At 39.9% G+C, this 26,861-nt stretch overlaps 1 protein-coding gene across 3 annotated transcripts in view; it reads right to left on the reverse strand.

Moving 5' to 3' along the window:
• Positions 1-1,538: 1,538 nt before the first annotated feature.
• The window catches only part of LOC126475240 (mini-chromosome maintenance complex-binding protein), a 99,048-nt gene continuing 73,725 nt past the window's right edge, over positions 1,539-26,861 (reverse strand). For all 3 annotated transcript variants that reach the window (XM_050102927.1, XM_050102928.1, XM_050102930.1), the window contains exons 7-13: positions 26,242-26,359; positions 25,549-25,722; positions 25,275-25,384; positions 23,625-23,758; positions 9,850-10,017; positions 5,722-5,807; positions 1,539-1,742 (exon numbers count right to left, since the gene is read on the reverse strand). In XM_050102927.1, the coding sequence (XP_049958884.1) occupies positions 1,631-1,742; positions 5,722-5,807; positions 9,850-10,017; positions 23,625-23,758; positions 25,275-25,384; positions 25,549-25,722; positions 26,242-26,359 (902 nt within the window). In that variant the 3' untranslated portion in view covers positions 1,539-1,630. The remainder of the gene's footprint in view (positions 1,743-5,721; positions 5,808-9,849; positions 10,018-23,624; positions 23,759-25,274; positions 25,385-25,548; positions 25,723-26,241; positions 26,360-26,861) is intronic.

The raw sequence follows: 26,861 nt of genomic DNA on the forward strand, positions 1-26,861 counted from the left end.
CTTTCGTCACAATACTGCTTGAACATACTGTGTGCACCTCTTTAAAACTTTCCTCTAGGATGGAATGGCCCACATTTGCTTAAAGGAACTGAGCATACTTGGTGACAGATTAAACTCCCAGTGCATCACTGCAGAAAGGATGCCATAGAGGATCCAAACACATTAGAAGGCACATAGTGGAGCAACATGGTACAGCCTCTTACCAAGCAGCAGGTTTAGATTTCGCCTATGTCTGGGAGTTGTGCTTGCAAATAGATTACCTTTATTTTGTTTGTCATTTTGTTAAGTAGGTAGCTTCTTTTTGCTTTGTTTTGTGTTCCATGGATCATTTTGCGCAATAATTTTAATGATGTAGAATGAGTCACTTTACATTCACACTACAAATCAATTTGTAAATATGTCTAAATGCTGAACATCTATGAGTTTCTTTCGATGAAAATATGCATATGTGAGTTAGTGATTCCTATCCACCACCTTTTACATATTACAATAATACTGTATAAATTCTTCTATGGAATAGGAGTGGTCAAGGAGAAACTTTTTCAGTTTGTTTTCAAATTTTACTTTGCTGTCTGCCAGACATTTTATATCACTGGGTAAGTGATCAAAAACTGAGTTGCAGGGTTGTGCACCTCTTATAGGCTAACGACAACTTTAATGAGTGTTGTTTTTTCCTTCTGGTAGTGTAATTATGTACATCATTGTTCCTTTTCAACTGTAGTTGATTATTTGTAACTAATTTCACGAGGGAATAAATATACTGTGAAGTGGTAGTCAGAATATCCAACTTCCTAACAGATGTCTCCAACATGATTATGGATGAGCACTACATATTATTCTTATAGCAAGTTTTTGAGCAATGAAGACTTTCTTCCTTAAAGATGAGTTACCCAGGACATTATTCCATGATGATATTGTATGAAATGTGCAAAATATGTCAGCTTATTGACTTGTATCTCCCCAAGATTTGCAGTGATTCTAAGTGCAAATGTGGCTGAACTAAATTATTTTTGGATTTTCAAATTGTGCATTTTCTAGTTTAAATTCTTATCAACATTAACACCTAAGAATTTTCAAGTTTCCACCCTACTCATTATTTCTTCACAATGTGTTAACACGTATCATTGGTGTAGCACTCCTAGATATGCAGAACTGAATCTGTTATGCCTTTTTAAAACTGAGAGTGAGACCATTTGCAGAAAGCCAGTCAATGATACTTTTAATAACTCTGTTTACCATTTCTTCTGTTTCCATATGTATGCCTGGATTACTGATTACAATACTTGAATCACCTGTAAAAAGAACTAATTCCGCTTGTTTTATGTCAGACAGAAGATCATTTAATACACAATTTTCTTTCTTGTTTAATGAGGCTTATTCTTTCCTTCTGTTCCACTTGAATCTATGTCAAAATAGGTTTGCAGGTATGACGCCAGTTGGAAACTTATTGGTTGATTTTAATCCATATGTAATTCAATAAGGTGATATTTCAGTGATATCGTTTAAGAAAAAGCACTGTGTCATTAAACGCGTCAGAATGAAACACTTGTCAAAAGGCGTATATTATATTTTCTTACAAAAAATTACAAGTAAAAATTTTACGACACTGTGGCATGTGGTTTGATGCATGTCACCTCCTCCGTACAGGGATAAGCCTTTCCTTGCGTTGCTTTTCCATATCCACAGCCTTCTCCCATGCTTGCCTTGTCAGCATTTTTTGGCCACAGCTTAGAGAAACCAACCTGCAAGAGATACAGAACAAATGAAATTTTCACAGTCTAAACTTTAAAACTGTGTTGCATTCATCATTTGCAATGTAGAGAACGAATGTCCTACCTGTGAAACACACACACACACACACACACACACACACACACACACACACACACACACACACACACGTGCGCACACTGAAAGTGTCATGTACACTGTCACTTTTGCATTTCTGGTTAATCACTGCATATTTATTTCTCCTGTAATAGTGATGGTCAAGGTACATTCCTGAGTTCTGACCAAGTACTTACTGCACCTAGGGCTTTCAATGTTGTAGCAAAATACATTCAACATTCAGGTAGAATTATTTCCTAAAGTAATTTCCATTAGAAGTTTGATATGTTTGCTTCTATTTGTTCCAGAACATTTTTCCTTCAAATTTAAGCAATTTTGGAATCTCTCATGCAGATCATTTAATATTCGTACAAAAGGTAATTCACACAATGCCTTAATTTCTTTTGGTGCATTATCAAATATGCCCTAAATTATTCAAAATATGTTCATGCACATTTTTTACTACTTTCAAACAATTAATGGCTTAAAGAAACAGACTGTGCAATGCTGGTGTTCTGCACAGTAGATTCTTTCTTCAGTACAGCTTAATTTTTCTGTGAGGAAGTTTTTAAAATTAGTACAAAATTTTCTGTAATTCAATTCTCATCTGTTTCAGGAATTTCATCAGTTTGGTCATAAAAACATGAACAGCTACTGTGTCAAGTCTTAACCTGTCACTTCTAATGCACATGCTATTGCACTATTTTGTTAATTTTCCACAAAACAAAACACAGTGCAATGCACAGTGACTTGAATGTTCTCTCAATTAAAATCTGGCATGAATCCTCAACAACAAGTGAATAATTTTGTGTGAAAGTCTAAAACAGAGCTATTCATTCACTAGTTCCAGATTTTCTTTCACAGTTTGGCTATCTGACAGATATCTTTATTATTTGACTGCTTTCTTTAATAATTAAATTCCTCACATTCCTTACCTCATTTCCCAATTTTTCTTTTATCTACTACCCTATCAAGTTAACTGTATCATAGTATCTGAAATATTAATTTCAGTCATTATGCAAAGATCTTTTGATTTTTTAATCATGCTCTGTAAAGGTCCACAACAGTTCTTGGAATATGAAAACAGTACTACTACTCTGTTTCTCCAAACCATTTCACGTAATTTCCTTTTCCCTGAATAAGTGTTTTGATTACTTGTGTAATGCCTGTCTTTTTATGTCCCATTAGTGCCATACTTAATCATTTTCTTGGGAAAAGACCTGTTAAAGGTTGACAGAAATCCACATTGCATTTATAACTGGCACCCTTCACATTATACACATCACTCCAGTTAGTTTCCTGCTGATATGTCTTCAAACTTTATGTTGTCTTTTCAGATTACTCTACTACTTTGTTGCGATCAGATAAATTATGTATGTTTATATACATATGACAAATCCTCCTTTTCTCACATTTTTCCTTACAGAAATAGGCTGCTAGTTTATAGTTCTCTATGTTTATCATACAGATACCTGTACTTACATATAGCTCAGAGAAGAAGTTACTAATTTTGCTTTTTAGTCTTTCCACATTCTGATGCATCATACTCAACTCAGTCATGTACAATTCATTAATTACATTAAATGCTGAGTACAGTAACTTGATATATGTCATCTTAAAATAAATGTACATAATAATAACAAACTGTTCTATTTTTCCTTATTTGTGATCCAACATACTGGTATAAAGTGCTACTATTCAGGTACCCTCATCATTTTCGTATGGGTAGGCAATTCACTCTCTAGAGACTATTGGAGGCTACAAGCAGCTGGAATAGGGAATTGATGTCCCATATATAGATTTCCATTAACATAACACAAATGGCTGCATTTGGAGTGGTGCCAAGATTAAGAAGAGGGGACTGCTCACAAATGGCGTCGCATTGTGTTCAGTGATGAATCGTGGTTCTGCACTACCCCAGCTGACTATAATCAATGATTATGGCAGAGAGCTTGTGAGAAGTCCCATTCTTCCAGTGTTTGAAAGAGGCGCAGTGGTGTTACTCCTGATATCGTGGTGTCGAGAGCCATCGGGTTTGACACCAAGACATGGCTGATAGTGATTAGGGGAACTCTGACAGCACAACGGTATGCCTTGTACATCCTGCATCTTCATGTGTTAACTCTCATATGAGAGTACTGTGGTGTCCTTTTTCCGACAGGACAATGCTCGTCAATAAATGGCAAGTGTATCTATGACTCTCTGTCTGATGCTGAGGTACTCCCATGGCCAGCAAGATCACTAGATCTGTCCCCAACAAAACAAGAGTGGGTCCAGTTCAGACACCAACTGTCCTAGTGCTGATATGCATGGTATCAAGTTGATATGCAGGGTATCAAGGACCAGTTACAACAGCTGTGGGATAGTTTGCCTCAGGAGAGGGTACAATGGCTTTATTGACACCCTTCCCAGCCAAGTCAGTGCAAGTATCCATGCCAGAGAGGGTGCAATGTCATACTGGTACGCGCACTCATACTGCCAAGTTCTTTATTAAATTTGACTTGATTCTGTGATCACTTAACATCATCTCATCCTTTGAAGTTTCATTTCGTTTCTTCCTCCCCTTCTCTGTAATTCACTTTGTCAGCCAGTATATAGAGAGATATAATGGTCATCCAGTACTTACCTGCAAAAACTAGAACTCCACAAGTACTGCCAATCATCATCATCATCATCATCATCATCATCATCATCATAAGCAAGACTACCATCATATTTTCTACGAAGTTTGCAGGTCCTTTGTGTGTCTCCATTTCCTGTGATCCATTGCTTCTTTCTTAATGTTGCTATGTGTGCAACTGTCCATCACACCATCCAGGAGCTGAAGTATCTTCCTCCCTTGCCTGTTTTACCCTTCTACACCTTCCCCCCCCCCCCCCCCCCCTCCCTCTCCCACTCTTCTCAGTACTGCTTCATTTTGCACTGTAGCCATCCATCTTAGTCTTTCTGTCCTCCACCATGTCTAAATACACATCTCATCTACCTTGCTCTATATTTCTTCCTTATTATCCATGTTTTACATCTCATCTACCTTGCTCTATCTTTCTTCCTGATTTCCATGTTTCTGTATCATTCACTACATTTCACACAAAACATTTTACTAGTCTTTTCCTCATATCTCACTGCTGCAGAAAATCCTCCCTTTCTATAAAAAAAAAACAAGGGGGGGGGGGGGGGGCGGCTTCTTTTACCATCGCTATCCTGGTTTTACTTTCTGTGATGCTCCTAAAGTCACTTTGTAGCCTGTTTCCTAAACATTTCAAGCTTTGCACATTCTAATATTTCTCCATTTGGTATTATCTTTATCCTCTATATTTCGTGCTCCTGTTATTACTTTATTCCCTCTTTACTGGTTTTCAGTCCATAAACATATATTTAGCTTCAATGTCATCCACTATACCCTGTAATTCTTTTTCATCTGTTGCTACAGGGAACATGACTGCAAACCTCAATCGTAATATTCTTTTTCCTCCAAGAAGTTCACAGATCCAAAAGCAAAAATTTTTGTTTCTACTTAATTATAATTACTTAAATAATACATTAGTAATTATAGTTACTGTCTAACGCTTGGTATGTGTGGCTGGCCATACCGTCCCATTATAATTCTGCAGTTTTGTCCTTATTTTGTGGAGTGCTTAAATTCTTTTCTATCAGATTTCATTTAGAGGAAATACATCTTTGCTTTTTATATAGTTATGGTATTGGCTCAACTCCTCAAGTAGATTCCTCTCACACTACTACTGTCATTCCTGGTACTGCCAACCTCACACATGGTTTCTAAAGGAGAGGTGAAACACTACTTAACTGTGCTCCCCAGCTCTGTCTGACAAGTTTAGCCCAATAATTTAATATTTCATATACAAATGTAAAAACTGAACTGTATGCAAATCTTACCGTGCTAGGACAAGCATGAGATGTAAATCTTCAGCAGAAACTTCTGGGTGTTCTTGTCTCAGCTGCACAAAGTCTCTTTGTATTACCTGTTGGATAACAAATGAACTCTAAAGAATAATATTAAAGTACCTTAGCTGAGACACTTCAACAATAAGTTATGAACTATTCATTCATCAACAAGGAATATGGTGCATAATAACAATTATCACCCTACTTTGTTTAACACCGATTTTCAGTATGATATATTTAACACCGATTTTCAGTATGATATATTTAACATTGATTTTCAGTATGGTATACATATTTTAGTGTCAATCTTACAACAGTTTTTGTGACAATGAGAGAGAAAGCGAGAGAGAGAGAGAGAGAGAGAGAGAGAGAGAGACAACTAACTTCACTCTATAACAGGGTTGGGTGATATGAACCCCAATTATTTGTCAGAATGGCCATTACTTAAACTGTGTTTGTAGGATGATGTGTTGTGTAACATCAGCACCTTGGCGCTCTTGGAATCAGTAGAGCTCAAATGGAAAAACAGATTCTTTATTTAGCAAGATGCTCAAACGGTAGTTACGACGAAGACTCGAAGGTACGTGTAGACCCCAGCAATAGCATCTGTCTCAATAAAGCATAAGGCAGCATATGTGGCTGCAATGGAATGTAGTCACTGGCCTGGCAAGCAGTCTCAGGGAACTATTAGCACCAGTAGCCTTGCAGATGCAAGTGTGACATTAAGTATTTCTGTGGCACCAGAAGGTGAGTGACACAGACAGTCAGAAGGTGTGACAGTAGGTCAGGCGCAAGATGTGCTGGAGTAAATGCTGCAATCCACAATCCCTTGGAGACACCCAGGGACTGGATGAAGTCACCCTGGAGGTGGCCTCCTCTTGAGACTCTGAATAATCAGACCCAGCAACAGCAGCCTGTAGACCAGTAGCTAGCGGATGATGCTGCTAGATGCAGGTGCAATTGCCTGGCCCACATTAAACCATTGCCTGGCGAGGGCTGATTTGATGAGCTTTGTTATGGGTCCCACCTTTCATCATGCACTGACCAAGGCAGTACAGCACCAGGCCACACCATGAGGTATTAGCTCCCTACTGCGGCAGACTGAGTCTTTGCATCATGCCGTATCAGCAATATTCTGGTCTCAGCAGTGGGATTACACAGGCAGGTAGCTTACCCGCCTCATCACTGGTTGTGAAGTCTGCTCTGGGGGGTGCTGCCACAACACCTATATTAATGAACTGATGGTTCCTTGATGCATCAAGATGTTTCCCATCAAGTGGTCCCTTATTTTAGTCAAGTTGTGCCATAAATTTCTTTCTTCACCTATACAATTCAGTATCTACTCATTAGCCATCTGATACACACACATTTAATTTTCAGATTTCTCCTGTAGCATCAAATTTCAAAATTTCTATTCTCATCTTGTCTGTACTGTTTACTGTCCACATTTCACTTCCATACAGGACTATGCTCCAGATAAATACATATCTTCATGAAAGAATTCCTAAAATTTGTATTTAGTGTTGACAAACTTCTCTTTAGAAACACTTTTCTTGCTATTTCATGCTATTTCTTCGTATTTCATATTCTCCATACTTCGACTATCACTTATTTTGTTGCGCACATAACAAAACTTATCTACTACCTTTTGCATCTCATTTCCAATTTTTGGTTTTATATCCTCCTTCCTCAATGCACAGACTCCCTTCTCAACTACTGCTTCCGTTTCGTATCCAACTCTCGTTAACTCCAGTCTGTATTTTTGCACAAGTTGTAAGTAACCTATCACTCCCTGTATTTTGTCCCTATTACCTTTAGAATTTCAAAGAACATGGTTCCTGTCAATAGTGTTAAAAGCTTTCTCTAAATCTACAAATGCCAAAAAACATGTGTCTCGTGTTCTTACATTTCTCCAGAACCCAAACTGATCTATCCTTAGGCCTAACTTCTACCCGCTTTTCTATTCTTTTCTAAATAATTTCTATTAGTATTTGAAAACTATAGCTTATTAAACTGATGGTTCTGTAATATTCACTGCAGTCAGCACCTGCCATCTTAACAACTGGAATTATTACATTATGCACAAATTAGGGTAAACTGCTACTCATCACATACAGGATGCATTGAGTGACTGAAAAGCACATTTGAAAGTAGACTAAGCTATCGCACTACGTCTTGCTTCGGGTTTAGAAAAACTAACAAACAAACGCGCGCGCGTGCACACACACACACACACACACACACACACACACACACACACACACACTGCAATGTCATCTCTGGACACAAAGGCCAGATGTTCCACTGTTTAATTATTACATTCTTCTGTAAGCATGAAACGATTTCATCTGCCTCATAAATCTTGCATACTTGGTGGAACAGTTTTCTCACGGTTGGCTCTCCCAAGGATCCCAATAATTCAGAAGGAATAGCATGTATTGCATAGGTCTTGTTTCAACTTAATTCTTTAGCATTCTATCAAGTTATTCTTGTGTTTCCCTTCTCTAATATTGCCTTACAGTTCGTTTCCCTTGCATAGTCGACCTATATATTCCTTCCACCTTCGAGCCTTTCCTTCTTAGCTTAGTATTGGATTGGCAACTGCACTCTTAATATTCGTACAGTTGATCCTCTTTCCTCCAAAAGTTTCCTGTGAATGGCTTCCATCTTTCCCATAGCAATTCACACTTCTAAATTTTGCATTTCTCCACTAGCAATTTCTGATTTGCCATTTTGCACTTCCTGTGTATCTCATTTTCAGACGTCTGTATTCCCTTTTGCCCATTTTATTTGTTCCATTTTTCTATTGTCTCCTTCGTCAATTAAATTTGATATCTCATGTGTTATTGAATGATTTCTGCTGGGCCTTGTCTTTTTGCCTATCTGAACCTCTACTGCTTACTATTTCTTCTCTCAAAGCAACTCATTCTTCTTCTGTTGTATTCATTTCCTGTTTCAGTCAATTGTTGCTTAATGAACCATTTGAAAGATCCAACAATCTCTGGTTCTTTCTCTTTATCCAGGTTCTCTCCTTAACTTCCTACCTTTCTGCAATTTCTTCCATTTTAATCTGCAATTAACAAACAATAAATCATTGTCAGAGTCAACATCTGCCCCAAAGCATGTTTTGAGGATATAAAAAAGGTTCTGCATTGTGGTCCTGATGGGTCATTTAGTACCGACTGGTGACTGTGTCATCCTATGTGAATTGTGTCATTCTGATGTGGTACACAGGGAAATAGGGTTAGCACACTGCTCTCTCAGCCACTGTCAATTTCCCTGACTTCTCATTCAAGTAGCCCTTCCTGTTACTATGTGGCTCAGTGCACCCATCAAGGAAAAGTCCTGGCAGTACCAGGAATTGAACCTGGGTCATTCGTGTTTTCCTAAGTATGGAACAACTTCTTCTAAATTCATAACTGTTATATTAAACTAGCCTGTTTTATGCACTCACAGTCTTTTACCAAACTGAAGTATGTTACCTCCGGTACCTTCACCTAACCCTTTTAACTGACCAATTATTGAGTGTGCTGATTGCCTTTACTGCAAAATGGAGTGTTCCTGTATCCCTATGACCCAATCGTTCACTTATTTCACACTTGCTTTCATTTCATATTTCCCAACACTGATAATGAAAAACAAGCCATGGACCAAACACAGTAACTCAACACAGTGTATTCCAGCCTACAGCTGTACTCCGCCAAAGTGTTCAGTAACCACATCAATTACGTAATACGCGAAATGATTGTGACAATATGTGGAAGGTATCCAATATTTAGCGACAACTGGGTGAGCAAGAGATCATTGGCCAGTTGTGTTAACATGTCAAAGTCTTGCTGGAGTGTTCAGTGCAGAGTTAATACTTAAGGCACCATAGACAGCTAACATCTTTGGGGCAGTGAAAGGCTTAATATGTAACAGTCTTTGACAGGAGATGAGATTTTATTTGAACCCCCCCCCCCCCCCTCCCAACACACAAACACACAGACAAGCCAAACATAAGAACAAGTGAAAATGCCAAGAAGAAAAATAAGAGTCAAGTGTCTTTGTTTATTTTGACTGACACCAAGGAGATCACTACTAGAGATCAAAAATTTACAGCTTTGATATTAAGCTTACCTCACCCAAGCCTTCAGGTATTGCATATTCTGACAACCTGGCAGCTGTTAGGTACCTTCTAATGCCATCTAGTACTGCAGAATCAATTTCTTTGAATACAGTTCTCACCTTCACCTCATATTCTTCTATCGTTGCAATGCTGCACTGTATCCTAACCTCCACGTTACACTGTAACATATAAGCACAGCAACAGGCTCTCAAATGTGAACTACAGATGAAATTTTACAGCTTACACCATTAATTAAATTCATCTCAACTTACGGCAGAATTTTAAACATACAATATTATGATTCCAATCCACTTTACTTAAGTAAGAGACTATGATAATCTTTCACGGAAATATGTTGATTGATCAATAGGCTTTGAGTTGATGACATCTTTTTCAAACAATGACAAAATTTCTGGTAGACTATATAATTGTTTGTTTTGTTTTAGGGCACAAAAACAACTGGGGTCATATACGCCCAAGTCAAAACTATACAACATGAAGACACAGAGCAGTTAAAAAACAATTCTATGTCAATCCCAACTGACATAAGAGAAGACAGCTAAAAACAGGGACACTGAAAAAGGGCTACAAAAGACACCACACACAAATGGAGGATCAAAACTAAAAATTAAATGGCCTTTGCCATATTGCTTTGATGGATAAAAAGTAAAACGTGGTCGACAGCCCATGCATCATTTACTAGAACGGTCGATAACTCAGGCGGCAAACCAAATCGGGAACATAAACAGTTAAAAAATGGGCATTCCGTCAGGAAGTGGCAGCAGACAGTTAAAACTTGGGCGCAATGTGTACAAAGTGGTGGGGGGTTTTTACGTATCAAATGACAATGACTAAAAAGGCAGTGCCCAATACAAAACCTAGTTAAAATGACCTCCTCTCAGCGGAAGGTCCGAGAGGAGGTCATCCAAGCCGCTGGGAGAGGTTAATAATCTGGAGCTTATTCCAATGAAGGGAGGACCAATGGCAATGCCAATGGGACACCACCTCCTGACAGATGGCAACACAGAGATCATTGGAGGGAATATAGGAACTAGTGGGAAGAAGTACGAGGACTGCAGCCTGGGCAGCAGTGTGTCAGCAGCCTCGTTTCCTGGCAGACCGACATGAGCAGGAGCCCACATAAACTGCACAGTGGCTCCACCAAGAGTAAGTAAGTGACTGTTTTCCTGGACCCGTTGCACTAAGGGATGGACAGTGTACAGCGCGCATAGACTTTGAAGAGTGCTGAGAGAGTCTGAGCAGAAAATTCAATTGAAAAGTCGGTGTCTCCGGATGTACTCCGTGGCCTGATATAGGGCGAAGAGCTCGGCTGTAAATACTGAGCAGTGTACCGGAAGCTGATATCGAAAGATGTGGGCACCAATGACGAAGGCACACCCGACGCCACGGTCAGCACGAGAGCCATCAGTGTACATAAAGGTACTATTGCAAAATTCCATGGAAAGGTCGTGAAACTGAAGGTGATAGAGCGAGGCTGGAGTAGTGTCATTAGGAAGTGAAGGCTAAGGTTAACACGGGCCACTTCACAAAGCCAAGGTGGTGAAGGGTTCACATCCACCAGGAAAGTTGCAGGTAGTGTGAAGTTAAGCTGCCAAAGCAAGTGCTGAAAGCAGACTGCAGGAGGTAACAGAGAAGAGGGATGCGCCCCATACTGGTGATCAAAGGAATCATCAAAGGAGGAGGTATAGGATGGGTGGCCATGCATGGCAAACAAACAGCATGCATACCTGTTGAGGCGAAAGTCATGGCAATAGGACAGCAGCTTCAGCATACAGACTCTCAAATGGTCTAGTGTAAAAGGTGCCAGTGGCCAAATGGGTGCCATGATGGTGGATAGTGTTGAGACGGTGTAAGAGGAACAAACATGCAGGCAAACAAATAAAGCACCCATAGTCTAATTACGAATGGACAAGGGACTGGTAAAAACAGAGAAGGGTGGTTCGGACTGCACCCCAGGAAGTACCATTGAGGACATCGAGGGACATGTACACCAGGCTGCCAGGTAAGACACATGGGAGGACCTCGGTAGTTTCTTATCGAGCATGAGCCCCAGGAATTTCGTAGTTTCAACGAATGGAAGAGCAACAGGCCCAAGATGTAAAGATCGTGAGAGAAACCAACTGCGTCGCCAGAAATTCATACAGACAGTTTTGTCAGTGGGAAAATGAAAGCCATTGTCAATGCTCCAGGAGTAAAGACAATTGAGACATCACTGAAGACACCACTCAGTGAGACACATCCATGGAGAACTGCAATAGATGGCAAAATCATCAACAAAAAGGGAGCTGGAGATGCCCAGCAGGAAACAGGCCATTATAACGTTAACGGCGATAGTGAAGAGTACGATGCTCAGGACGGAACCCTGAGCCACACCGGCTTCCTGGATAAAGGTGTTCGAAAGGCAGAACCCTCATGCACCTTGAAAATTCGGTCTTTTAAAAATTGCTGAAGGAAACAGGGCAGGCAGCCACAGAAGCACCATGTGTGAAGAGTACAGAGAATACCAGTTCTCCAGCAGGTGTCGTATGCCTTCTTCGAATAAAAAAACACGGCCACAGTCTGCGATTTCCGCAGAAAACCATTCACGACATGGGTGGACAAAGTAACAGGATGGTCAACTGCAGAACAGAGTGCTCAAAATCCACACTATGCAGTTGTTAGTAAATTGCGAGACTCTAGCCACCATACCAGCCAGGCAAGAATCATACATTCCATCACCTTGCAAACACAGCTGGTGAGAGAGATGGGGCGGTTCCTAGAAGGAAGATTTTTGTCCTTACCAGGCTTAGGTATGGGTATGACGGTGGCTTCATGCCAACATCCAGAAAATTTGCCCTCTGCAAGATGTGGTTGTGCGTATTAAACAGAAAGTGCTTGCCCACAAGAGAAAGGTGCTGCAACATCTAAAGGTGGACATTGTCTGTCCCTGGGACGGAGGACCAGGATGAACTGAGAGAATAACCTAGCTCCCCCATAGTAAAGGCAGCATTGTAGCACTCACGATTCTGAGAAGAGAAGGGTATTGCCCGAGCCTCCTCCACTCGTTTCTGATGGAGGAAGGCAGGGTGACAGAGGGAAGAGCTCGATATTTCTGCAAAATGGCAGCCTAAGGTGTTGGAGATAGCAACAGAGTCCACGATGACATTGTCTGGTACTGTCAATCTGGAATTCGGCAAATTGATCTTGGTCCCAGAGAGCTGTCGGTGGTTGGCCCACACAACAGATGAAGGGGTGGAACTGTTAAAAGAACTAGTGAATGAAATCGAGCTAGCTTTTTTGCTATCCCGAAGAATGCGACGATACTTTGCATGCATCTGTTTATAATTAATTCAATTTGCCATTGTAGGGTAGCAGTTAAAAATGGAGAGAGCACGTCTCCACACGCGAATTGCATCACAGCATGCCTCAGACCACCAAGGGACTGGAAACAGAGTGGTAAAGAGGCAGTGAGGAATGGAATGTTCTGCAGCAGTAAGGATAATGCTTGTGAGATATTCCATCTGGTCATAGCAACTGGGGAAATCTTGTTCTTCAAAGGTTGTCAGCAAGGAGTAAATCCACAAGTCAGCCTTAGCAAGCTGCCATTTGGGTGTGCATGCAGGTGGGGTAGGAGTCAGCTAATGGATAGCACACAGGAAATAGTCGCACGAGTAGGTGTCAAAGAGCGGACCACTCAAGACAATGGGCAAGCTGGGCAGTGCAGAAGGATAGGTCCAAATGAGAATAGATGTGTGAGGTGTTGGAAAGGAACGTGGGTGCTCCAGTGTTAAGGCAGAAGAACTTAAGCTGATTAAGAAGGTCAGCCAAGACGGCACCTCTCTTGACAGGTTCTGGGAGTACCCTAATGCAGATGATGCGCATTAAAGTCACTGAGTAGCAGAAATGGGAGGTGGGGCTGGAGGTGGGGGGTAGCTGCCCAATCAGCAGAAAGAAATCAGCCCTGGTGACATCGAATGATGGAGGGACATAAATGGTACAGAGGGAAAAAGTCAGGTGAGGATGGAAAAGGCGAATTGTAACAGCTTGAAGATGGGTAGTCAGAGAGATGGGCTGACTATGAACGTCATCTGTATGAGCAGCATGGCGCCCCCGTGAGATGGAATCCCGACTTCAGGGGGAAGGTAAAGCCAACTGGGAAGAAATGTGACAGTTCAAAGCGGTCCTGAGGACGCAATTTTGTTTCATGAAGGCAGAGTATATGGGGACACTGTGAGCTAAAAGTAGGCATAAATCCTCTTTGCGGGACCGAAGGCCAGGAACGTTCCATTGGAGGAGAGTCATGATGAGGAAGAAATGACGGAGGTGTCACCTCGGCAGCTGCTGAGTGACAGCCTGCGAAGACTCGCTGCTACAGGGCACAGAAGGAGGAGGATCCTGCTCCATGAAGTCCACAAAAGCTGTTCTGTCAGTCTGTGGAGTCCAACGCAGAAGAACGGTTGGTGGTGCGCACCGGCGACACGGAGGCTGGCTGTGCTAAGGTATCATGTGGCAACATTGTCCAGAGGATCTGAGTCAGCGAAGGAGATGACTGTTTGCTTTTGTTGGACTTCTTCGAGCCTTTCTGGTTACTAGAGGAAGACTCAAGTGTTGTTTGGCAGGAAGAATGTAGGAAGTCTTCACGGGAATATCCTCCTGTCCTTTTCAGCCTACCGGTTGTGTAGCTGGAGGCTTCGCCCCTTAAGGCAAGAGTTTGATGGCTTGTTGTACAGCTGGACGAAGGGACGGCGATACTACCTTAACACTGGGTGATTTCACAATCTCAGAGATGAACTTGAGGTCACATGTCTGCATGGCCATGTCCTTCATGGAGCAATTGGTAACAAGAGCAGAACTATAAGTGCCAAATGTGAGAATGCAGGGTTTGTGACTAGCCAATAACTTGTGAGAGACTGGGTAAGACAACTTTTCCTTTACCCGGATCACCTGGACAGCCCATTCAACAAGATACATGAGACAATCCTGAGAGGAAGAGGAGGCAGACAGTCGCCCTCATGCACATCCCCACCACTGATTACACATTTGGCTGGGTGTTGATACGATGCTCTAGTGTGGTTGAAATGATGACACTGGTAGCAGCGCATCAGGTTACGAACGTATGGTAAGACTGTGATAATTTCATAGCCTGCTTTGATCTTGGACAGAAGCACCATTTTATCGAAGGTGAGAAAAAGAGTGCGAGTGGGCACTAAGGAGGAATCAACCTTTTCCATCACCCGATGGACAGCAATGACACAATGATCAGAGAGGTAAGATTGGATTTTGGTCTTGGTCAGACCGTTGAGCAGTCTAGTGTAAATAACACCATGGGAAGAATTCAGAGTTCCATGGGCGTTGACACAAACAGGGAAGCCATGGAGAAGCGAGGCAACAAGCAGTTGTGCTTGAGAATCAGAAGTAGTCTCCAAAAGCAAAGGGCCATCCCATAAACGAGAGCAGGATTTCACAGGGCCGGCAATTGCATCAACACCTGTCTAAATAATAAACGGATTTACCTTGGCAAAGGACTGACCACATTCAGTACATGAGACTACACGGAAATGTGGTGCAGCTGGAAGTGTCTTTGAATCATTAGCCTCATTACATTTACGTTTCATAGATGTTGATTGTGAAGATGATTGACTCATTGCGAGAAAATCCCCCACGATTGACAGCAACTTGATGGCGCGCTCCTTCCAACTCAGGGGCCCCTTCACAAGGCGGCACACCCACCTTAGGTGATTGTTCACACCTCAGGTCACAACTCCCGAACACCTGACAGAGGGACCAATTGGCGATTTGGGAGGGTTTCAGCTCAAGCAGTCACCCCTCCCTGGGCTTGGCTTGTACCAGGGAGGTACATGTGAACACTACCTGTCGACCTGGGGCTGGGAATTACGTGTTACCCAGTCACCTGTTACGCGTCAGACTCATGGGATGGCTGTCAGGAGCGCACAGAGAGGAAGAAGAAAAAGGGGAACCTCAAACGCTGAAGCAGAGGAACAAGAGGAGAAGGGAAACAAAGAAAGGAAAAGGGAATGAAAAACAGTGGTGAGACTGTTCTTCTCTCAGTGACAGACAATGCGAAACATTCCAAATAACGCCACAGACATGTTCCCCGAGGGAGGGGAAAAAGAATAGCAAGAGGATAGACATGCAGCATGGAAGGGAAAAGATGCTGCAAAGCCTGGGGGGCCCATGGTATCCAAGCATGAAACTGCCGAAGAGTGGTGAGCCCCTGGGGGAGACTATATAATTGAATAAACATTTGCAAATGATGGAAACATATCTCTTAGGAAAGATAAGCCAGATATAACAAACCAAATACTACTGAAATTCAAGCTTTTATTAAAGTATTACACAGCACGACTTCTCTATATGATAGTCACTCGGAAACTTCAGGCAGAAAATTTGCATTTCAAATCTAAGACATGAGCGATTTAAATCTAGTCCCACAACAATCAGCACCACCAGTACCACAAGAATTACTATTCGTCACTTCAGCAGCATTACTACAAGTTATTGGTGACGGAGTACTTTACAGTTTTTCAGATTTTTATTTTTGTTCCTCTTATACAGCAGAAACTATCCTTTTTCATTTGCAACACAGCGGTACACTCTTAAATGAGAGATGTATATGAGTCTGAGTTAGCTGTTTATTAAAAATTTTATAACTCCCTGTGGACAGTTCTCTCTCTGCACATATCCCTGTGTATTGTCACAACCTTAAAACACATTTATCAGCATCCAAAAAAAAAAAAAACAGTGAGTGTAATAACCCCAAAGATGCTAAGAATCTTAATGAAAAGCTGAACTTGCAGTTTCTACTCCTAACAGTAATTCATTTGTTCTTTACAGTATCATTATCATTCAATGCAGTGTCTGCTTCTTTCACAATTGCAGAATGTCAGCTATGTTGCATTATTACCTAATACAAATATGGGGAAAACAAAAGACTGAAAACTATCATCATTGATAAAAAGCACTGTATCTTGCACAGTAAACAAACTGCATGATAAATCTTATGCTGGAAAACATAAAATGGGAAAGAGGCGCTGACAGCTTGCAAGATGTATTTTCTGTATGTATCTGTGAGAATGGATTATAAAATGTGCACTAAAGAATGAGAATACCAGAAAATGATTAAACACTCACAGAAGAAATCCACCTAAACAACTGTTTTACAGGTCACTGCAAAACATTTGCTAGTACTGTGATGGCTGAAAAGTAAATCACAAAGTTATATTCAACAAGACAAAAAACTATAATAAAAACAGCATTTTATGTAAGGTCAAAAACATCTATCTGTCTAGAACAAAAAGTGATCCATAATTTGGGAAAAATAATGATTATATATTCATATGTTTTTTCATTCAAGCTTTGTATTCATTTCCAATATTCAAAATTTCACATGCACACTATATGTGTAATTTATGCTATTTGTTTCATTGCTGCCGACTTGTCCTCTCGTTATTCTTTTCAAGCATGCCTGGGAAGAAACCCTAGCATTAAAATGAGTGCAATAGGTATCATATCAAGCTGCATATAGCCAACCAAAAACAAATTGTATTCACCGAGTCATGATTCCAACATAAGAGTATGTTTCATGTGGATGAAGATGGTTTGTTGCCATCATTTATAGGTAGAAGTAAGGAGGCTTTCCTTATTGCTAGTCATTTCTACCAACTGAAGGACATAGATTTGAGAACACAGATTCTGCCGCAAAATCCTATGTCTAGCATCCACGAGTACAACATGATTAGAAAAGCAATACATTTGTGGTCTGTGAACCAAAACAGCTTTTAGCACTTAAAAATTTTTCCCGATCTGAAATCGAAAACTATGGGACACTTGAAGCAACTCATGGTTGTAACATTCAATTTATGACACCAAGAGACCTATTGGCACTCATAAGAAGAAAAGATTGTTGAATCCCTGGAAATACATACCACCCAAATGTTAGAACTATTTTATTTATGTACAAAAGATGAAAAATTAGGTCCATTGCTCGTGGTAGTAACACAAATGATAATGAAGATAAATAAGCCTTTATCACTGTATGGTCTTTTCTCACTTTAAATTTATTGTTATAGTAGTAATAATTATTAAGTTGTTTCTTATTATTTGCAGAAAAATGTTTTAGGGTGCATCCAGATTTTTAATGCTAACAAATACAAAATATTTAATATCTCAGTTTTTACTTCTTAGGCTACTCTGTTATCTGGCTAGAAAGGAGCTTGCACATTCACATTTAGAGAACATGAAATGTGAAATAACCTCACATTTGTGTGAATAACCTCGCTGTATCACAGAAGCAGACTGGTGTTACGGACAGTAATCAAGACTGATGGAAGTATACACATTCATGTTATGTGAAGCAATTCTTTGTCAGCTTAGGGAATGCAGACAATATCCTGTAAACTTACTGTTGTTCAGCTGTACTCTGTTGCATTGCAATGCATTATATATAATCCTGACATTGCCAACAATGGGGACATTCTGTGGTATAATGAACTCCAGAAAAACTCCAAACAGAAATGATCACTAATAAAACCTTTTAAATTACTATTTTAATAAATTCATGTTATTGAACAGCTTTTTTAATTAAAATGGTTACAATTCTTAGTATAGAACAAAACTAAACCATAAACTGTACTACTGCAGCACCATCTGGAGATCTTCTGACGTAGTATTATGTTTACTCGACACCGTAGTCTGTATTCAGTTGACGTATAAGCATTAACACTGGCAGTTGGCACATTAATTTTATGTTTTGTATATAATCATGGAATTATGGAATATCAACATCCAATGTATTCCATGATCCTTACACGTACATTTGTGATATGACAAGATACAAAGCACAGTGGTGGAAAAGAAAAATCGGAGACAGTTGATGGATGTAACTGCACTCCCAGGAGAGTGCTTTAGATGTATAGCATCGATTGGTGGTTGCAAAGATGAGATTTGATGAACTGAAAGACATAAAGGAAGAAAGGGAAAAGAAAATAAAGGTGTCGAAACTGAAGGATGGCATGGTACAAGAAAAGTTTAAGGAGTTACTTAAGCATAAAATCCCTAACACCAAGTATGGCAATGTGGAAGAGGAATGGGGTCAGTTCACACAAGTGTTTGTAAGCTCTGCTGAGAAGACCTGTGGCAGAGTATCTGGAAGAGTAAAGAAAAAGAAATCACCATGGTGGAATGGGAGGGTGAAGGAGGCACCAAAAGAAAAGAAGAAAGCCTGGCATGAATGAAACAGAAACCGAACAGCTGAAAGTAAAAGGAAATACCAGGACAGTACAAATAAGTGTAAGAAAATGGTAGCAGAATAAAAGAGGAAAAGCTGGGAGAAATTCACCTGAGAATTGGAAAAAGGATGCTACCAGTAGTAAGAGGATGATATATGGAATTACAAAGAGTATGAGGAAGGAAAAAACATACACAAAGCTAGTGAAAGGGGAAAGTGGAGAGCTATTAATGCAACCAGAGGAGATAAGGTAAAGATGGGAAGGGTACTTTGATAAATTACTAAATGTGAAGAACAGCTATGGAAAGGGAACAGATGTATGGCAGGGGGGCAGGGGTCTGGAAGAAGAGGAGGCTATAATGATGTTAGAAGTGGAACTAGCTCTGAGAAAAATGATAACAGGATAAGCACCTGGGATAGATGAAATTACTGTGGAGATGATAAAGGCAGCTGGACCAGTTGGGCTACAGTGGCTATATGGACTAATAAGATGCATTTGGACCCAAAAACGTCTACCTGAAGAATGAGGAAAGGGAATAATAATCCCTGTTTTCAAGAAGGGTGACAGGAAAGTATGTGACAACTATTGAGGGATCACTCTCATATCCCAAGTAGCAAAAATAATGGAGAGGATACTGGAAAGAAGAGTGAGAGAAAAAGTGGAAGGGCAAGCTAGAAGGGGAGCAGTATGGCTTTCCTCATGGTAGATCAACAGTGGACCCAATCTTTAGTATGAGACAGCTGATGGAAAGACATTGGGAGTACGGGAAAGATGTTGTGATGACATTTCTCGACCTAGTGAAAGCATATGACAGTCTTTCCAGGGAAAAGGTATGGGCAACCTTGAAGAGAAAGGGAGAGACAGAGTGAAAAATGAAAATGTAAGGAAGGAAATTGGAGTGGAGAAGTTGACTGAGAAAACTAAAAAGAATAGATTAAAATGGTTTGGACATGTGGAGAGGGTGGGAGAGAGAGTTCAAGAATGAGGGCAAGAGGAAGACCGAGAACAAGATGGATTGATACAATAAAGATGAGTTTAAGGAGGAGAAACCTGCTATGGAACCAAATTGTGGAAGAAGAATGGTGGAAAGACTGAGTAAAGTGGCGACATACCATTGCTACCCCAACCCGACCAGATGTTGGATAGAGGGGAAATGAAGACAAAGCACAGATGAAGGAGATTGTATGAATTACAAAATTGAGGGCATTTAACAACGAAAATAAACAATTTTTGACAATTTAATGTAATTGGATGGATAAAAAAATCTACTCACCAAGTGTCAGCAGGAACACACAAACTTTTGGAGCCAGTGGTTCCTTCTTCTGGCAGAATAGTTGAATTGGAAGGAAGAGAAGTAAAGGAAAGGACTAGAAGATTTGGGAAATGGGACAGAGCTCTGGAAAGTCTGTATCTTTCCGTCTCATTCCATTCAGTAAGTCTCTCCTGATCTGGGGTTCTGGGTGAGTTTTCCAGACTCTATCCCTTTTCCTAAACCTTCCTGTCCTTTTCCTTCACCCCTCATCCTTCCCCTTTAACACCTCTGCCAGAAGAAGGAGCCACTGGCTCCAAAAGCTTGCATAAGTAAAGCCTTTTTTTTTGTGTGTGTTCTCCTGTCGCCACTTTGTGAGTCGCCTTTTTTTTTTTTTTTTTTTTTTTTTTTTTTTTTTTTTTTTTTTTTTAAAAAAATCCAATTACATATGGACATGCCACATGCCAACTGTATTTGGTCACACCTTTTATAAAATTATTACCATGTAAATCTGGTTCTGTCCTTGCAGATCCAAGGATGATAACAGTCTTACCAAAACCAGTCATCTAAATAAATACTTTACTAACGATCTTGGATGTTTGGAGTTTTTCTAGAGTGCACTGTATTGTATTGTTCTGCAACATATTGTATTGTATTGTAATGTAATGACTTTTTTTTTTTAATTTAAGGGCAACAGTGGTTGTCCCTACATAACTTAGTTCATACTTTATAACTAGAACAGTCCCATGATTTGAATCCTGTTACACATACCAGGATCACAATACAAAATGCTCTCCTGCGACACAAAACACTGCTACGGACTAATTGTCAATCCAAGTGTTTGCTATTATATCAATGTGTGACACACATGTGGAGAAAGGATGGATTTATGGTATAAGAAAATATGTGCGCAATGTAAGCAGTGTTGTCTAACACACAGGCATAAGATGATGTGTACACAGTTCAGAACAAACATAAGAAAGCAAGATGGTGAAACAGTTTAATGGCTAACTTCAAACAATGCAAGAGCCAGTATGGAATAACAGCAATATTATGAAAATGATAGACTGATATCATATAGAGGACACGTTGAATCAAAGACAGGCACAATGAAAAGACTGCACACGCATGCACGCACGCACGCACGCACGCAAGCGCACACAACTTATCTCTGATCACTGTGACTGGAGTGCGAACTGCAATTGCACCTGATGAAAGCTGCAGTCTGGTGTGAGTAGGGAGGCGGCACAGGGCAGGGATGGGGAGGGATAGCAGGGTGGGGGTGGGGGAAGGTGTACAACTGCTGCTTGTAGGAATGTGCAGGGATGTGGTGGAAGAAAAGTACGGCTGCTAACAATCAGGAGGTCGGGAAAGGGGTTGGAGCTGGAAAGGAGAAAAACAGGACAGGGTAAAAATGATTAGGGAGTGTGCTAGTGGGATAGAATGTTTAGCGCTTGACTGAGAACAGGGAATTGTAGGCGGAGGGCAGGGGCTAGCCAAGGTTGAGGCCAAGGATGGATTATGTGGACGTAGGATTTTTGCCGGGAGAATTCCCACCTGTGCTGTTCTGAAAAGCGGGTGTTGGCAGGAAAGGATTGAGATGGTGCAGGCTGTGAAGCTGTCACTGAAGCATATATTCTGTTCGGCAGCACATTCAGCAATGGTTCAGCAACTGTGTCTTGGCTAGTTTGTCAGTGGCTGTTCATGTGGACAGAAAGTTTGTTTGCGGTCATGCCCACGTAGAAAGCAGCACAGTGGATGCATCTTCGTCTGTAGATAACACGGCTTCTTTCACGTGTACACATGTAGCCCTACCTCTGATGGGATAGGAGATACCTATGACTGGACTGAAGTAGATGGAGGTGGACAGATGTTTGGGACAGGTCTTGCATCTATGTCTATTGCAGTGATGTGAGCCATAAGGCATCGGCTTGAAAGAAGTGATGGAGTACAGATGGACAAGGATACTGCATAGGTTTTGTGGGCAGCTGAATATGATTGTAGAAGAGGTGGGAAGGATGTGTTGTTGTGGTCTTCAGTCCTGAGACTGGTTTGATGCAGCTCTTCATGCTACTCTACACTGTGCAAGCTTCTTCATCTCCCAGTACCTACTGCAACCTGCATCCTTCTGAATCTGTTTAGTGTATTCATCTCTTGGTCTCCCTCTACAATTTTTACCCTCCACACTGCCCTCCAATACTAAATTGGTGATCCCTTGATGCCTCAGAACATGTCCTACCAACCGATCCCTTCTTCTAGTCAAGTTGTGCCACAAACTTCTCCCCAATCCTATTCAATACCTCCTCGTTAGTTATGTGGTCTACCCATCTAATCTTCAGCTTCTTGTGTAGCACCACATTTCGAAAGCTTCTATTCTCTTCTTGTCCAATCTATTTATCGTCCATGTTTCACTTCCATACATGGCTACACTCCATACAAATACTTTCAGAAATGACTTCCTGACACTTAAATCTATACTTGATGTTAACAAATTTCTCTTCTTCAGAAACGCTTTCCTTGCCATTGCCAGTCTACATTTTATATCCTCTCTACTTCGACCATCATCAGTTATTTTGCTCCCCAAATAGCAAAACTCCTTTACTACTTTAAGTGTCTCATTTCCTAATATAATTCCTTCAGCATCATCTGACTTAATTAATGATAGTCCAATGTGGGATTCAGAGGTAAACAGATTGGAGAGGTTTTTGATGTGGCATTGTGCATGCTGTTCTAGTTCATGGAGGGCAACAGTTTCAATCTGAGAGATGGGATGCAGGAATTCGGGACTGAAAAGCAGGACAATTTTACATGGAAAGGAAGCACTGAAAGGAAGTTTGGGCCTGATTCATACTGTTCCACACCAGCATTACACAGCCTTCTATTCCACCAATGCACTCACTAATCTTTTTTTCCCTTTTCTACAACCCTCCTTTTCTGCCCAACTCCACTCAACTCCCCCCTCCCCACCCCCACCCTCCCGGGCCACCAAACCTGCCCACTACACCTAACAGCCCTACCTTGTCACCACCACATCCCTGCCTCCTCCTCATCCCCACCACCAATCTAGTTGGCTGATGGCTGCTTCCATCAGGCGCAGTTGCAGTCCAACTTCAGAAGGAGACCTTTTGGTGGAAAGCTTAAATGTATAGGAGTCTTTTCCCTGTGCCTGTTTGTGTCTCCGCCTCTCCTCTATATAGTGAGTAGCAATTTATCCTTTTCATAACATTGTTGTAATTCCCAACTTAAAAGACAAAAATTCTCATTTAACTTTAAATCTTTTTGTACTCACTGGCAGAAGTGACTTTCCCTCTGAAAGAACTAAAACAGGTGTATTATAATCAAAACCTAGTTGGTAAAACTGGAAATCATAATCTATCTTCTGCTGCGAAATCAATTTTCCCAAAGCAGATATGTTTTGAACACCTGCAGGCAAAATAAAGTGAATAAAGTTAAAAAGTTTAAAACAAGACAAAAATTTTTTAATTATAGCCAGAAAACAAATAATAAATTTACCCTTTACATTGGATTTAATATCGGATTTAATATTGGCTGCATTAAACAAACATAAAGCCAAAGACTTTCCAGCAGAAAATTTAACAGCTGGAATTAAGAACCATAAGCTGGACTACATATTCTGCACACCGTATAAACACAGCTTTTCCATGGCTAAATTTGCAAGAGCAAGTGAAAAGAATTTGTTCATTTAGGTCTGAAGTAAAAAGTAAAAGTAATAACTAACCATATAGTTAAGGCTGCAGGCACATCAACAAGACAGAAAATGTTAACAAGCTTGAGAATGATGTCCTCCTTCATAGCTAACTTGCATATGACACAGACACACATGGACAGCAGCTACACAGTCCAGATACACTGTCCCTGCTGACTACACTGCACTGGCACTGAAGCCTGACTGCATTTCTGTACTAGTCAGCTCTAGAGGACATTGAAAGCTTAGCAACAATAGGGCATATCGTTCATACAGAATGCTGTTAATATTGGTAAATTTTGAAACAATGGGGGAATGAATATTTTTAAGCCAGATCACTCTGAATGGCCATTCTGCTTCATATATACCAGTCTTATTTCTCAACATTGGATTAGCATTGGAGATGCACCTAATTAACAGTATCATTACAAAAAATATTAATTTTCTGACTTCAGCATCTCTGCTAAAGGGATCTAGCTGTACATAGGCTTTTGCTGCCTTTGACAAAATATTTTGTATCAAAATATAAGTCAATACAGACATTGTATACAACTCTTTTCTTTTCAGTAGCGCATATATCGCAGTTTTGTGTGTTAAAGGCTATCATAATTGCAAGTTGAAACCACATTAAGACTCACAGGTATATTAGGCAAATGTGGCATTATAAAATTTCTGTGCCTTTGAAATACCTTGGATCATATCTAATAACTGAGTATGGGCTAAAAAAATTTGAAACATGCTGTGAGTAATACATATATATGAAAAAGTTATCTTAATTAACAATCATGTATTCCTTTTTTAGTATTATTCTTCTCCTACATCAAAACAATGCAACATTTTCAAGAATTGTCTCAGTTTCTGATTACAACCAATCTACTTGAGGCAATACAGGACTAATTCACGAAGATATAATCTTTTTTATTTCTTTCATTATGGTTTGCACTTACTACAAATTCACACCGAAGTTCCTACATAAATAAATTTAATGACAATCAAACTCATGACACAAGCAAATATCAGAATAGAACAATGCATTCTCATATAAACCCTATTTTTCCGAAATGCAATATATTTTTTTTTTTTCATTTTTACTGATATATCATAGCAGTATGTTTTATGGTGCTCTTCAACTACAGAAAAAAAGATCAGTCTTATTTGCACCTATACAATTTGAGTCATGTAAGCTGTCAGATTCAGTGTCATGTAGTTTAGAGAAACAAATAAAGTCATTACCTGTGCTGTTCAATTGACCAGTTGAAAGTGCCGTCTCATCCAAAATGAGATGTGTGTGGGGACTTAATTGCAACCGTGCCCTGGTCAAACTATCATTTTTATAATTCTTCCTGAAATAAAATATATTTATATCTCAGTGACAATGGACACACCCCATACTTCCACAAATTCATACTATGCCTACTTCTTAAATGAAAAGACAGAATTGGGTTAAATGGAACCCATTTAAATACTAATACTGACACAAAAAAGTAAGAATATCTAATCTGCATACTTTGGAATCAGAGAGCCGGCATTGAGGTTTTCCAATTTCATTGATAGTAAGTGGATTTTTGTGACCAGCTGTTTGAAGAGCTTATTTAATTTTGATGATAACTGTATACCTTGAGTAACACCACTTATATTGACTGCCAACGAACCTAGAGTTAAGAGTGTATTACGTGCATATCTGAAAAGAGAATTTAAATTAATCATATATTTTTTGCCAAAAGGAAATAAATTTCATTTGCCTAAAGTAATAAATCATTCTGATGAATTACCAGTACTAACATAAAGCTCAAAAATATGTCCACAGAAAGTCATTCCTTTAATAAATTCATTTCACTTTGCCTCTGCTGAGCAACACTTTTACAAACTAAGAAAATAAAGCTTGTCACAAAGCCTTACCAAAGCCTTGTAAATTTAGCAAAGATGTAAGTGGAGTCTGAAAATGTGGGTAGGGCAGTGGATATGGCTGGATTGTTCTGTTCGTCGGATGTGTTGCTGATGAAAGGAAAGCAAATGTCTCAGTCACAGATCAACTTAAAGAGTTCTGATCTGTCAAGAATATTTATGATTGTCTTACACTGTGGATGCCACATCGGTACACATAAGGAACACAATAAATTAAGGACAGTGCATAGCATGTCAATTGTGAAATATATACTTTTCCAAGAAAACAACAAATTAGAATTTTAATGAAACTTACACAGTTGATATCAAATGGCACAAAATATATTCTGCTGCAAGCCCATCACCCAACAGAAATTCCTTCAGGATTTCAAGTAGATCTATTCTGACTGCTTCTGCATTGGCAAATATTTCATCTGAAAAAGTGTAATTTACAAAGAGAACATAGTCATGCATGTGTTTTACCACAATTTGCTATGGGACACAATGTATGGCAATCTCACACATTATGGCTAATGAAGGGAACACTTATTCTAGTATGTGTAGTAGTGTAATTACAGTTTGCCAGTATGCCTTTACCTATTAACAAAAACAAAACACAAAGGCACACATACTGTTTGAAATTATGTCTAGCAGAAGCCTTTGAAGTGTTCTACTTATTCTTAGACTATTTGTTTCACTTTTTAAGCCTTACTATTTTAAAGGATTGGTGCAGCAAAGTGTCAAATATGTTTCTTCAAAATTTTCAGGAAAAGGGTATCAATCTTTCAAAAAATAATCCAAATAGTCCATTTTATTCTGTACACACAAGAAAGTGTGTGTGTGTGTGTGTGTGTGTGTGTGTGTGTGTGTGTGTGTGTGTGTGTGTGTGTGTATTTTCATTCTACCTGTTTGAGAAAATTAATGTATGGAATACCG

The sequence above is a fragment of the Schistocerca serialis genome, chromosome 4 (assembly GCF_023864345.2).
Source record: "Schistocerca serialis cubense isolate TAMUIC-IGC-003099 chromosome 4, iqSchSeri2.2, whole genome shotgun sequence".
NCBI lineage: Eukaryota > Metazoa > Arthropoda > Insecta > Orthoptera > Acrididae > Schistocerca > Schistocerca serialis.